The sequence below is a fragment of the Ambystoma mexicanum genome, chromosome 10, assembly GCF_040938575.1.
Source record: "Ambystoma mexicanum isolate Mex_15411 chromosome 10, UKY_AmexF1_1, whole genome shotgun sequence".
In the NCBI taxonomy this organism is placed as follows: Eukaryota; Metazoa; Chordata; class Amphibia; order Caudata; family Ambystomatidae; genus Ambystoma; species Ambystoma mexicanum.
In genome coordinates this window covers 154,301,975-154,315,568 of record NC_090932.1, presented here as the reverse complement: position 1 = coordinate 154,315,568, position 13,594 = coordinate 154,301,975, and the positions used below count along the sequence as shown (strand labels likewise).

General features: G+C 41.4%; 1 protein-coding gene across 1 annotated transcript in view; it reads right to left on the bottom strand.

Moving 5' to 3' along the window:
* LOC138491244 (hexokinase-2) overlaps positions 1–13,594 on the bottom strand; it is a 388,662-nt gene that overhangs the window by 113,308 nt on the left and 261,760 nt on the right. Inside the window, exon 8 of the mRNA XM_069617654.1 lies at positions 660–815. Within this exon, the coding sequence (XP_069473755.1) occupies positions 660–815 (156 nt within the window). The remainder of the gene's footprint in view (positions 1–659; positions 816–13,594) is intronic.

The following is a 13,594-nucleotide window of genomic DNA, read 5'->3' as shown; positions in this document are numbered from 1 at the left end:
TATGCAGTTTCTAGAGCAGTGGGTGATTTCTCAAAATCTATACGAAGAGATAGAATTCATTGAGGACAACCTGTCCCAGAGCAGAGCCAAGTTGCACTCCTCCATGGGCCGATTTCCGATAGTCCTATATGACTCATGATTTGCAGCTGTTGCTTGCCGATGATGCCTAGAGTTAGGAAGGTTAGATCTGGTGGCAGATCATTATCCCAATAGGCTGCCTGAAGGTGGAATGAGCTTCCACTGTAATTACGTTGTAAACTCTTGCGTTCTGGAAGAAACTAAAAACCTGGCTATTCCAGAATTGAGAAGCTGCCTTTAATGGGGTTTGACTCTGACATTCTGTTTCTGTAGTGTCATGATACCTTATGGGCGATACATGCAGGTTCTAAAAACCCACCAGACAACGCATAAGTTGGAATCATCTTCAAAATGTTCAATTGACTGAGCAGTATACCAGGTCTGCATTGTTTGTGTATTCTATCTACTAATGGGTGGTCATACTATAGCAGTTATTTTAAAAAAAAGGGAGGGTCGTGGAGATGGGGTTTCATCCCTATGTAACAGAATATATGCACAGCAATTGACTGTAGAATCCTAACAGAAGATGCATGGAGAAAGATCATGGAGGCGAAATAAAAATAATAATAGTGCATACTTACTTTTCAATAGCAGACACAAATTCAGTTTCAAAATGTCCCCTCGTGAGAAGGTCGGCAGTAATCCTGCCACCAAACAGTAAGTCCTCTTTTGCCATTTTTACCAGAATGAGCCGTACCAACTCGCCCATGTACATTCCACTAATCATCTTCTCAAACCTGCAAATGAAAGAAGGACAGTTATGTTACTTGGAGAACGTTGAGGTACTAGAATGTTGCAACATTGCAGCATTGCATTCCATTGGGTGTCTCGGTTTTTCTGACCCCTAAAGGTGTCTGCTGTTTACCACTATTTGGATACATCCCACAACTTGGGGCGAGACATCCAGAAAGAAAAAAAAGTGTTCTGTTGTCTCTCTCTACGCATCTACCAGCAGGAAATCTCAATCTATGCACTATTCCAAATATTAGTTTCCATCTATGGCCGCCAGCTAGCCTTCCCAGAATGTACAGCAGCATTTTCCTGTTATTATCACAACTCAGAGTAAGAACTTGCTAGTACATTGCTCTGCCTTTTTCCAGCTGAAAGCCCTTTAGAATTACTATTGAATTTGTCCTAATCTTCTTTCAATCCCATTCACTAACATTCACCAGGAAACCATTCAATGCTATTGTAATTCCCCATGGACGCTGTCTTTGCACAGATTGCAAGTGGCCAGCTCCCTTGAAATTAAAGGCTTAATTTCTTAGCAAATTATTTCAGTATTATTCTCTTTTACAAATGTAAGCTTTTTGTCCAAACAGTAGCCACTGTCACTAGGATATGTGGCAACAGGAGACAACTTGCAGTCACATCATTAAGCACTGAACTGAAATGTTTTCAGTGTCTGCAGGTTAAATGTGGTTAACATATGGTATTTCTTTTTTAATTCTTTTTTCAAAGTTTTACAGTAATCATCATTATGATGGAGTGAATACTAGTGTTTAAACAATCATTCACAGTCATGTATTATTTCATTAAAACCAAAACCCTTCCCAACAATGTCAAATGGAATGTAAGAAACAAAACTTAAAATTAAAAATAAATCAAGAACAAAGGACATCACAGGATTGCCAACCATATGTTCTTACCAATAAAATACTTTGAATGTGTACTTTATTTTTATTGTTTTATATAGCGCCTTAATCCAAGGTGCTTTACAGTTAACAAGTAACACATAAAACATGAAACAGTAGAAGCAAAACAGTAAATATGAATCAAACCATAAAATCGGTATTTAGAACAATTTGCAAGTAAGAAGGGAGAGGAGAGGATGGGGTAGAGAAGGATTGAGAGGGAGAGAGTAATGAGTGAAGTGAGCAACAAAAGAGGAGATCATAGGAGAGACGGGGACAGATAAAGATAAGGAGAACAGAGAGAGAACAATAGAAGGAGGGAGCGGATAGAGAGAGGGGGAAGGTATCAGGGAGGAGAGTGAAGAAGTTCTTTCAGTGAGGAGCAGAAAGAGGAAATGGTGGGGGAGGAGTGGATAGAGAGAGGTAGGGAGTTCCAGTGTAAGGGGCAAGAAGCTGAAAGGAGCAGAAAATAGAAGAGGCACATCGTGGTGGGGGAACAGAAAGTAAGAAGAGATCAGCAGAACGAAGGGAGCAAGAGGGGTTACAGAATGAGAGAAGAGAGGTAAGGAGGAGCAAGGTCATGAATAGATTTAAAGACAAGACAAAGGAAGTGAAATTTAAGCTGGGAGTGGAAAGGAAGCCATCCTAGGTAAGAAAGTGAGTTGGAAATAGAGTCATGAGAAGAGAGTAGACAGAGAGTACGTATGGCAGAGTGAAAAGGGATTTGAGGGGGGCAAGATGGGAAGCGGGAAGACCGGAGAAGAGAGAAGAACAATAGAAAAGGCGAGAGAAGATAAGGGAGGAAATTAAGAGTTTGGTAGCATGGAAGGTGAAAGAGGGACGGACTTCACGGATGTTGAAGAGATGATAGCGACATGCCCGATCAGTGAGGGAGATATGATGAGAGAAGGAGGGGGAAGAGACAAAGTATATGCCTAGATTACGAGCATGGTTGAGATTGGAAGATTAGAAGGGGGAAAATGGATGGATGGAGGTGGAGATGGATAGGGTAGGGAGTTGGAAGGAAAGAACAAGACTCCAGTCTTGTTAAATGCTTAAACAGCAAAGAATACACTGCGCAACATGTTTCAGGCTTGCACTGACGATAACCATTTAAAAGAAAGGGAAATCTGTAAAGCATACTGACAGACACATTGCCTCTATTTCTAATCCCTGGAAACTCATATTGTCCATTGTCTACCAATATTACTTACCTACAGTTGAACAGATCCAATATCCTCAGCTTCAGGGGACAAGAACAGTCATAAACCAATCTGAGGAGGGACACACCAGATCCCATAACTTTCAAAAAAGAGGCATATTCCGCTCAGAGGGAAAAGTTTATCTGTTTCAGTGCTAGTCATTTCCCAAATATGGGGTAAACATTGTCCATAAAGGGGGGACTAAACTGCTGGGATGCCGCTATCAGCAATTTTGCAGCTACTGTCCAGATATTGGGAATTGCATGAACGTTGGAAGCGGCCGGGTTGACCAGTGCGGATTGATGTGCTGACGAGTGTGTACGTGAGAAGGTCCTTTCCTTTAGCTGGCCCCTGGTGACTGCTGCGTTGTAGCAGAGCCATGGAGCAGCTTCGGAGCCGCTGGTGCTGTCAGCGTCTGTTGGCTGCCTGGTATCCTGTTGGAGACCCGCTGGCACATGCGGGTGTAGTCGTGAGCTGCTGTGTGCCTCGATTTTATGTTCTGCACTTATCAGATGTGCGGATTACAGAAGCTGATTCGCAAGCTCTCCTTTCTCCGTTATGTCCACTATCAGGTTGCGCACGTTGGAATCCATTTTTAAAGATAAGGTCACTGTTATAGAGCCTCCTACATGGCCCTCTCAATGTTTGGCTCAGGGTCTAGGGATTTAACACGGTTGGACTCCTGTACCCCAGGCGGGAGTGCGACCTGAAGCCGCTTGTCTAATATTTTGGTGAAGAGCTCCTTGAGAAGTAAGCACCTCCAGAAAGAGAGTAGATAAAACTGATACGGATAGGGGGAGGTCTCTGGTTGGCGCCAAGATTAGTTGTAAAACAACCAAGGAGACTGTTATTTGTCAAGAACATGATGATGGTATGTGTAAAGAAAAAGTTGTGGACAGATCCCCAAGAAATTGTATTTCACCTTCACCTATCAGGAGTTTTAAAAATGTTATTTTAGAAGCCAGTTCACCATTTCCCTGGAGGGATACCAAGTTGCCAAACGATGGAAGCTATAATATGAACTGGCACTTCATTGAGGAGAAAATCATTACCGACCTTAATAAATGCCTCAATGGTTTGGACTTTGGCTGCTGGTTAGAATCTTTCCTAGCCTCATTACAAATGTTCCTAGCTAGGATAGACAATGTCATACTGATGGGATTGTCAGTCAGACTTGTTCTCCCATGATGAGTGTGGCTTGTCAGACAAATGGGCCTCTGCCGGGGGCTGTACTAAAGATTGTGCTCCCCAAGCAGCTGTGATGGATGCCGTCTCTATAGACTCTGTAAAACCCTCTCTGCGTTAGGAAATAATTGTCCATCAGAAATGGGAGTGTGAGGAATTCTACAAGTAAGCCTATGGCTTTGTCAACTAAGAATGGCTCTCTTTTCTAGAAGCAGTGTATGGTGGAGATTCTGGACCCTAACCTGAGGAGCTGTAGTATGGATTGCAGAAATGTCATCCTAACCAATGTAAATAAAGCTGAGAGGTGGGAATCTACGCAGTCTTTAAAAAAAAAAAGGCTTTCCATTGGCTACAAACAAGAACGGGCCCGAGGTGCATTTGAATGCAGGACCCTAGATTCCTTTGCAGGACTCAAGTTAAGGGTTAGTCCACAGAGGACAATGGTGACTGCCTTATTATAGGCTGTGGCCTTAGTAACCTCCCTATCTTTTTGTAAGATGTGTGGCCACTTTGACTCTAAGATTAAGATCATTTTATGATATAGTGTTTGGACTGAACAGTTGGAATTGATATCTCATGTCCTATATTCTGTTAGCTTAACCTGGTTTATAAAGTGTATGTATGTATCCTGTGTTTTTTGTTGGTATTCTTGTGTTTTTGTGCACCCGAAATGCCTGCACGCTTTGGCGCGATATAAATAAAGAAAGAAATATGGTAAAGTCATCATTCAGCATTTGACAAATCTTGCAATTATGGGTCACTTCTCCCCAGGAGCAGTAATCCGGGACAGAAAGGTAGCTGTACTCCTAATATGTTGTCACTAAGATGAAATGGATCACATTCTCACCAGCAGAGATCCAAATTTTCCAGATAGATCATACTCAACCGGGTGGGGGTTAAATGGCAATTGTAAAGAAGCTTATTTGCAGCTTATGTCTTGCATTGACCTACTCACAAGGGATAAGTCTATCCATAATCTCCCCCATTTCTCATGAAAAATAAATTTAGAGAGAACTTGTTATTCATGCACAAATACCCATTACGTCTTGCCACTTCTTTGATGGTTTTGTGAAATATTGTGACAAGATGTTTGGGCCCACTATGAGTAGAAACCAATCTCTCAAACAGCATCAATGGTCTACACGCGCATGCCGGATGAAAGGTTTTGAAACCCAATGTCAACCTATCCAAATCAGTGATACCAAACAACTCCTTACATTGATCAAAAGAATTAATTACTGTATATGGGCCAAGCAGGTCACGTATTTCCTCACACCCTGAGTCTCTATTTCTGGAAACTGGAGCCCCTGAACCTGTGCTTGAAATGAAGGTTAAAATGCTAGTGTTAAAAGGTGATGGTAAAGTTATCAATCTAAATGTACGCGTTGGATGGCTCCTTTGAGCATGTTGCTTATGTTATTACTGGCAAGGGCCCTAATAAATCGGTCCATCCAAGCCATTTTTTCGATTGGGGATGATGGAGACCATTCGCACCGTATCCACAGCTGAGCTGTAATGTAATATGTGCAGAAATCACAAAGTGTCAAACCACTTTTGTGTCTCAGGGCACCCGATATTGCATTGGAGAGTTTCAGAGGGTACATCCCTGGACAAATATTGAGTTTAATATATGTAAGTGGGAAACACATTTGGTATTTTTATACCTAGTTGTTTTGTTTACGGTTTACATGCAGAGATAATCATTGGCTGCTGGCATTATGTTTTCATAATTCGGAAAATGTCTACCTACAGTACTGTCATGAAGAGGGTCATAGTTAGTGGTCATCTAAAGAATTTGAATTGAAGGGGATGTTGAATAGGGTGAAATATTTTATAGTTCTTGAACTTTGCTGCTGGGAGCAACTTTCCAATAGTGACATTGTTGATTTATACCTTTCAGTGAACTACAGGTTGACAGGTCTGAAAAGGTTAGCTATGAAATAGAGTGGCTCGTAGCACTCACTATAAAGCACCTCATAATGCCATTGAGGAAACTTCCAATTTAATTTCTCCTCTTGGCTTCAAATCTATCCAATCATGTGTTTTTAACTGTATACTCTCACTGGTAGACAACAGTGGTGGGCCTCCAGAAATCCACTCCACCACTAGCATATTGGGTGCTTTTAATGAGGGTCAAGTACCATTTTGATGGTACTTTACCTTGTGGCCAAGTGTCCCTTCTGAAAGGTTATGTAATAATTGCACTGTTTGCAGCTGCATTCTAGATGGCAGCAGTGAAACTCAGTTAATCGCAATTAATTGGAAATCAATCTGTGGTAGTCTGCCGTTCAAGCCTGTTAGTGATGCAGTCTGAGATGCTGTGCTCTGGAGCAGCTCTTAAGCAGAGACATACTGGGAACTAAGGACTCTGCCTTCCTGGGTTTGTTCCGATTCTGTTATTTCTAAGAGGGGATCACAGAGAAGCGATTACTGAGACCTGTAAGTAGTAGCACAAAAAAGGTATCCATGTGGCCCAATAAATAGCTTACATTACGCCAGTCAGTAAGTCAAAATACTCTACATCAGAGGCCTTAATGTCCACACTGCAGCTAGCTGGATGATGTTTTCAACTATGTGATCCAGGACTTTATGGGATTAAACATATTTTGTAAACATGTCTTATTATATCATTGACAAATACTCCCAAAAAAATATTCTCTATCGACTTTATGTATATTTGAAGTACATAGGTCCGAACCCAAGAGTGATAGGCTTGGTAGCCCCAAGCTGCGGGTTGAGGCGAAGCTGCTTTGCAAGAGGTTTGAAACATGAGCAACCTATACATTACCAAGTTGTTCAAAATCCTTCTGATGGTAATGCATGGAGCTAGGAGAGGCCAAAGCTCAGGATGGGTATTTGTATTTATAAAATGTATAGAGTGCTTTACTGGGCAGTGAGGGCGGATGTGCCCATGGAAGGTGAAAGTTGATGGAAAAAGTCATCTGCACCAGCAGTCTAGATGGCACTCACCAGACTGAGTGAGGCAGGAAGTGACAACTTCAGCTCCCCAGGCTCCAAGCGCAACTGTTTCATTAGCAAGCATTAGGCCAACCACAGCTGGTTAAGTCTGTGAAGCAAGGACCCAGAGTGGAGGTTAGCTGAGCTTCCATTGGAAGTACTGTCCCCTAGAGAGAACGTGAACAAAATCTGAGGAAGCTGTAAGGACAATGCAATGCCGACCCAGACTTCAGGCCTATGGACTATTGTTTGATAGAACCCCAGCAGTACAGATGAGAAAAGATGGGCTTGGAAGGAGGGAGAGCTGCATTCGAGTCAGGTGCCTGTATTATCACTGACTGTTGCAGACATTTCAACCAGCCCCTCCTAGGGGGAACCCCAGTTAACCAATGTTGAGCCTCAAAATAGATGAGCAAATTGTTTCTCTTCAAGTATAGCTAGCTTGGAGACAGCCAACTCCCGGCTCATTTATATTCATGGATGGCAGTGCTCGTCCATTTTCATGAGGATATTGAGCCAACAAGAAGCAGACCTGTAGCCCCTTCTGAACGCCTTTGTGTAACGCTCACCTGATTCCCACGGAGGCGCTGATCTTGGCAGGAAGGTGTCTGTGACTCGAAAGGTGAGGTGCAGAACCCGATGGGCTTCTGGGGTCGAACCTCTTCGCACTGTGTGTCGAACTCGTAGGGTGAGGTTTCTGCAGGTGAAAGAATATGGGGGTTAATGGTCTGGGTTGTTCAATGTCCCTCTTCCTCTCTCTCCCTCTCCGTAGAGCCCCCAGGTCAACGTGCTCACCTTAGATAGGTGAATGCTGGGCTCTCCATCTGCGTCTGGTGCAGGGCGCTGTTGCCAGTTCCTTCACTGGTGAAACATAGGCCTCTTGGACTCAGAAGACCGTTACCGTCGTTAACTGCACGAGCGGTGAGTTTCCAGACACCTTTTAGTCTTTATAGTCTTTAGGTGCAAGGCACGTTAACATTGAACAGGACTTCGTATAATGCTTTTCTCCCCTTTTGTCTTGCAGGACTCTTGAGGAAGATGGAGTGAAGCGCCTGGAAATGCGTGAGTAAATGCAAGCGCTCTAACTGTCTTTTCCTTGCAGCGTAGTTCGTGCTGAAGAGCAGGTGTTCTATTGCGAAGAGCGCGATGGGCGTAAGTAAATACCTGTCTAATGTCTCTTCTTTTGTCTTTCAGAAGTTGGTTTGCAGCGCCGGAGTCCGCGGAATGTCCGTAAGTAGATACAATGCTTTTATCTCCGCAGGCGGCGATGCAGTGTGAAGAAATCCAGAACTCACGGAGTGCCGGTAAGTAGTGACAATGCTTTTGTCTTCGCAGGCAGAGGTGCAGCGTGCCGAAAATGACCGCAGCCGGTGGATCAGGTGAGTAGCACTGCGAGTTTAGGCTGCCTTGCTAACCTGCTGTTTCTTGTCTCTGCAGGTGCTGCTGTCGACTGGATGCAGGAATGGTGAGTATGCTTCTTGCAGATTCAGGATGCAGGAATGGTGAGTATGATTCTTGCAGATTGGGGATCGTAAGAAGAAAGGCTGGAACAGACTCGGTGAGCGTTCTGCTGCAGATGCAGAATAACGCGAAGCACGTTTCGTCTATCGGGTGTGGTATAAATAGCCTTGGAGTGATGAGGCGTCTTCCTCCACGGCCCCGCCTAGGTAAGAAAAGAGTTCCAGTTCCAGAAGCTTTCCAGTGCTGAATCCAGGGAGTGGAGCTTGCCCCACCCAGGTAAGAAAGTAGTTCCTGTTCACAGAGGACTTCTAAGAGGCTGGTAAGTAAGCAGCATGGTCTGCTGCAGGTAAGTCCACCCAAGCATCTGCACACATATTATGAGCCCAGCGCTTCCAGTGCCGGGACCGATGATTCTGATGAGCCTGGTGCCACCGGCGCCAGGACAAGGTCCAATAGGTCCCCGTGGGGACCGGCTGGTGCCTAGGATTAGGGTTAGGGGCCTGCTTCCAAGGACGTTGGGCTGGTCCTGGCTCCTTGGAAGCAGTGATCATGACACTTTGCCAGTGCCACAACTGTTTCGCAATAAGACAGAGCTCATTAGTGAGCAGCTGCATTGCAGGGTACAAAGGCTTGACTCTTGAAATAAACATGTTTAGTAATCTATATATCAAAATGTTCCAAATGCAAAGCATGCACCTACGCAGTCAATACTAGCTGTTATTTACATCCTATTTTAGGGAAGAACATTAAGATTGTGTCCAGAATAACTTGTGAAACTGAGTATGTGGTATATGTGTTGAATTGCCCATGTAACAAGTGGTATGTTGGTAGCACCAAAGGACAACTTAAATTAAGGGTACTACAACATATCAGGGCAATTAAGCATGCCGATCCAACTTACCCTATGGCTCTACATTTTAAGCATCAACATGGGGGCCAATTGGAGGGCTTTACTTTTTTCGGCATACATACAATTACCAAACCACTTAGGGGAGGCAATCGCGAGTTAGCATTACGACAGCTAGAAACCAGGTGTATTTTGGACTTAGAGACTAAGAAACCCAGGGGTCACAATTTAGATGAGGAACTATATACCTTCCTGGGAACATGAAGCTCAAGTTTATAATGTCTCTAATTTGCTCTCACCATCCAGTACATGTCCCATAGGCTAGTTCATTTCCTTTTTCCCCCCCCCTTCCCTTTTTTTTTTTTCCCCCCCTCTGTTTCCTTTTTTGGACTCCTGATGTTATTAGTAAAAATGGAGTTATCACATGTTTATTTATGAAACATTGGGTTGGTACTTTGCTTTCATAGTGATGCAGTTTTTAACATTGGTTTTTAATTAGTAACCATATAGGTTTTTATTTTTAGAGGTTGCTATAACACAGAGATTTTTTAACTTGACTTTACCTGTTTTGTGGCGTCATACCGATGATAATCCTATACGGACTCTATAATAGAAAGGTTTTATCTATATTGTATTGCTGACACACTCTTTCCCCTATAAAAACTTTGATGCATATATATAGGTTTATATGAAAGAGACACATTTTTTACCTTTTATACGATCAATATGGTTCTCTTTTTAGTATTATGAATTTGGATGTTTTATGCACTATGCACTTTATGATCTAGCAATATTTTGCACGCACTTTGCACTTTACAAAAAGGAAACTTTTGCGGAATAATAAACAGAGCAGACGTCCATGCACATACCTCAGAACGTGGATAAAATCTAAATTTACAGAGATTCACTTTATTTGATATATATCAGATACTGTATCCATTTATTAAAGCATAAAGTTGAGAGGCTTACATGAATAAGAGAGGCATGTGCATGGACGGAGAGCACTATGCACTTTATTTTATTGCTGCTATGCATGTAATTTTGCTGCTAGAATGCTATTTTGCACAAACATCCAAATGTTTTATACTTGGCAATTTTGCACATATCATATACCGTCTATATGCACCTAGTCCGAGGTTTATTTGAGTACGCTAGACGCTACTTTGCATAGGTCACCATTGTTAATTTATGATCATGTAGCTAGGAGCTACATCAGACTACTTCCTCTTTTTCTGATGCATTGGTAAACGTATTCTTAGACATATAAATCATGTCTAAAACCATGGTATATGGCTGAAATTTAAAAAACACATGATTGCTTTGTGAAAATAATGCATTTTTTGTTACATTACACATTTTGTGTTTTTTTATGCATTTACAAATTATGAAAGTAATTCATGTGGTACATATTAGAGGACAAAGTTAGTACTCCTCCATGAGTAATCATATACTGTTGAACCGTTCCAATATGGCTGCCTTACAAAACATGATGAACGAATGGTCCATAGCAGGTGGACACTCTCTATGTGAAATCAGAGAGTCAGTCTGGGGATAAATTGTAGTCCATTCTCTGTGTTGTTGGCAAACCTACGTGATCAAGCGGTCTGTGCACCGCGAAACGCGTTGTTTTTGTTTTCCTTCCTGATGTACTCACACTAATAAAGAAAACGTGTTGCCAGGAGTGCTGAGGAGTTTCTTTCCACTTTCTTTTGCTGCAAGGATATTGGTTCTTGATTGCAGCTGCTCTCTGGAGTGCATTCCACTTGCTGTCTTTTTCCAAAAGGCATTTTTTTCATATATATATATATATATATATATATATATATATATATATATATATATATATATATATATATATATATATATGAAACAAAGCCATGTTTGTTTATGAGTTTGTATTTGCGTTGATCTTGGGGACATAACTCCTCATGAACGGTGAGGTCTAGCATCATGAATTTTGCATGGAATATTCTTTAATTCCTTGCCGAATTAATGCAACTATTTCTAGCTCCATAGGTCATCCCGTTCCGAGATAATTAATTTCTTGGTTTTTCGGCATTACATTTTGTGGTGTTCCGCGTGCCATCTACAGGTCTGTGCTAAACTGGCCTATCATTTTTTTTGTTTTAAAATTCTTTTTAGGATAGAGTTAGTGTGTCTCTTCATTTAATTGTTTTGTAATAAACTCGATACATGTTAATTTCACTAATTAATTGAACACCAAATTTGTATTCATCTCCGATTTAAATTCTCACATGAATATCATATTTGTATGCTTACTCTGGTTATTTGCAGTGTGTGTTTAGGAGCGAAAATGGCCACTGCTGCCAACACTGCAAATAATCAGATCAAGCACACAAATATGATATTCATGTGAGAATATGAGCGAAAATCGGAGATGAATACAAATTTGGTGTTGAATTAATTAGTGAAATTAACATGTATCGCGTTTTTCTTTTGTGGCAAACAGAAATATTTGTACATCTTTTTCGGCAGGATATAGAAATAAATCTGAGAATGGACATCCCGTGCGAAGCCGGGTACTGAAGATAGTATTGATATAATTATGCATCAGTTTGCAACCAACCATATTCTTTCTGCTAACATAAGTCAAGTCACAGTGCTCCTTTCTTTAATAAGACCAAACACAAACTTGCACTCCAACACTATCCTGGGCCTCAGCCAATGGTTCATTGTGTATGGGATAAATTATCCTAACTAACTCAAATCCTAACTTTGGTGACTCAGCTTAACCAGAGCTTGAGCCAAGAAGATATTACAAACCTTAAACCTGTCATCCAAATGTATTATAACCCTCATACTAGCGTTGCCTAACAGCACTTAGCGTTTGGAGGATCGTGTACTCTGCAGTCGATCCGATATTGTGTTTTAATGTGCCTCTGAGGAAGAGAATATTGAAAAGGTACATTAACTTTGCTAGTATTGTTCAACATGCTTCACCCTGTTTTTTCAACTCAGAGAAATATTACGTGATCAAGTGTGTGGGGTTTATTTCCCTTAGGTCAAGTTGATCTGCAGGTTTGGCAGGATTTGAAAGATTTCTCAAAGCCTAGGTAGGAATCTTACAGATAATTGGTCAGTAACATTGGTGTGCGTGTTAAGCTAACCAATAGATTCACATATTTCATAGAATAAATACAATAGCAAGAACTGAACGGCTTACCAGCTAAGTAACATGCTATTTTACTGTTGGGTTTACTAACATGTTAGGCTTGATTTGAAAGTGCCTTTCCCTTTTAGAACACGTTTGCTGATCACTTCACACTTCAACGTGTAAAATCAAAAGCTATGATTTCTGATGAATACAGCTTTGTTCATTATAAATGCACACTCAACACTCAACACTCAACAACAGAGCATGTGCTTTGTGAAGAGTCAGTCTAGACTTGTTAATTTTCATCTTTGCATTGTCAAAAAACCATAGTCGTGATGAGCTAATGCAAGCCTGTCAATGCTTATACTTTGACTAAGTGCAAACAATGAACGATGCTGGGTGTTCACTGAAAGTTCAATGCTGTTCCACTATAAACAAAAGAACATAAAACTGTGTTTTAGCAGATGAAAGGTCATTGGGTATGAAATTAGACTAGTCACCCGATTTGTTTTTTCAATAGGCAAATGCGAGCCATTCTAAAGATAGACTCGTACTAAAATTACATTTTGCTTCGGCTGTCGTACTGAGAAGAGCCATGGCAAATGGCGAATGGCAGGACAGGCTGCTAGTCTAGAAGTCGTCATCATCATAAGCTTTATTTAGGCTGAAAGTCATAGCAATATACAACATGCTAAAAAATAATCACATTTTTAGTTTTGGCTATTAGGTGGTGCTGAAAGTACCCCCTTTAAGCCAAAACTATTGTCATTAAAATAAGAGCTTCAACATAAGAGCTTCAAATAGGTGCTTTGAATGAGGGTCTAATATTTTTCAATGCAGATGACACATGAGAGCAATTTATGTTGGTTGGATATGTGTCCCACCCATTTAACGCCAATCTCCAAGTCAAATCTATATGATTTTCCTCCCATTCCCACCCATTCCACTTTAAAACACACCCCTGTTTGCACTCTTTTACCTGCATTGTATTGTGTGCTGAATTTGTCAGTCATTTTTACTTCCAAAATGGTGGCCGCCATATGTTAATGTTAATTAAAATTTATTTGACTGGATTGAGGCTTTAAAAAATATTTGCTGACCGCCAGGGGGGCGC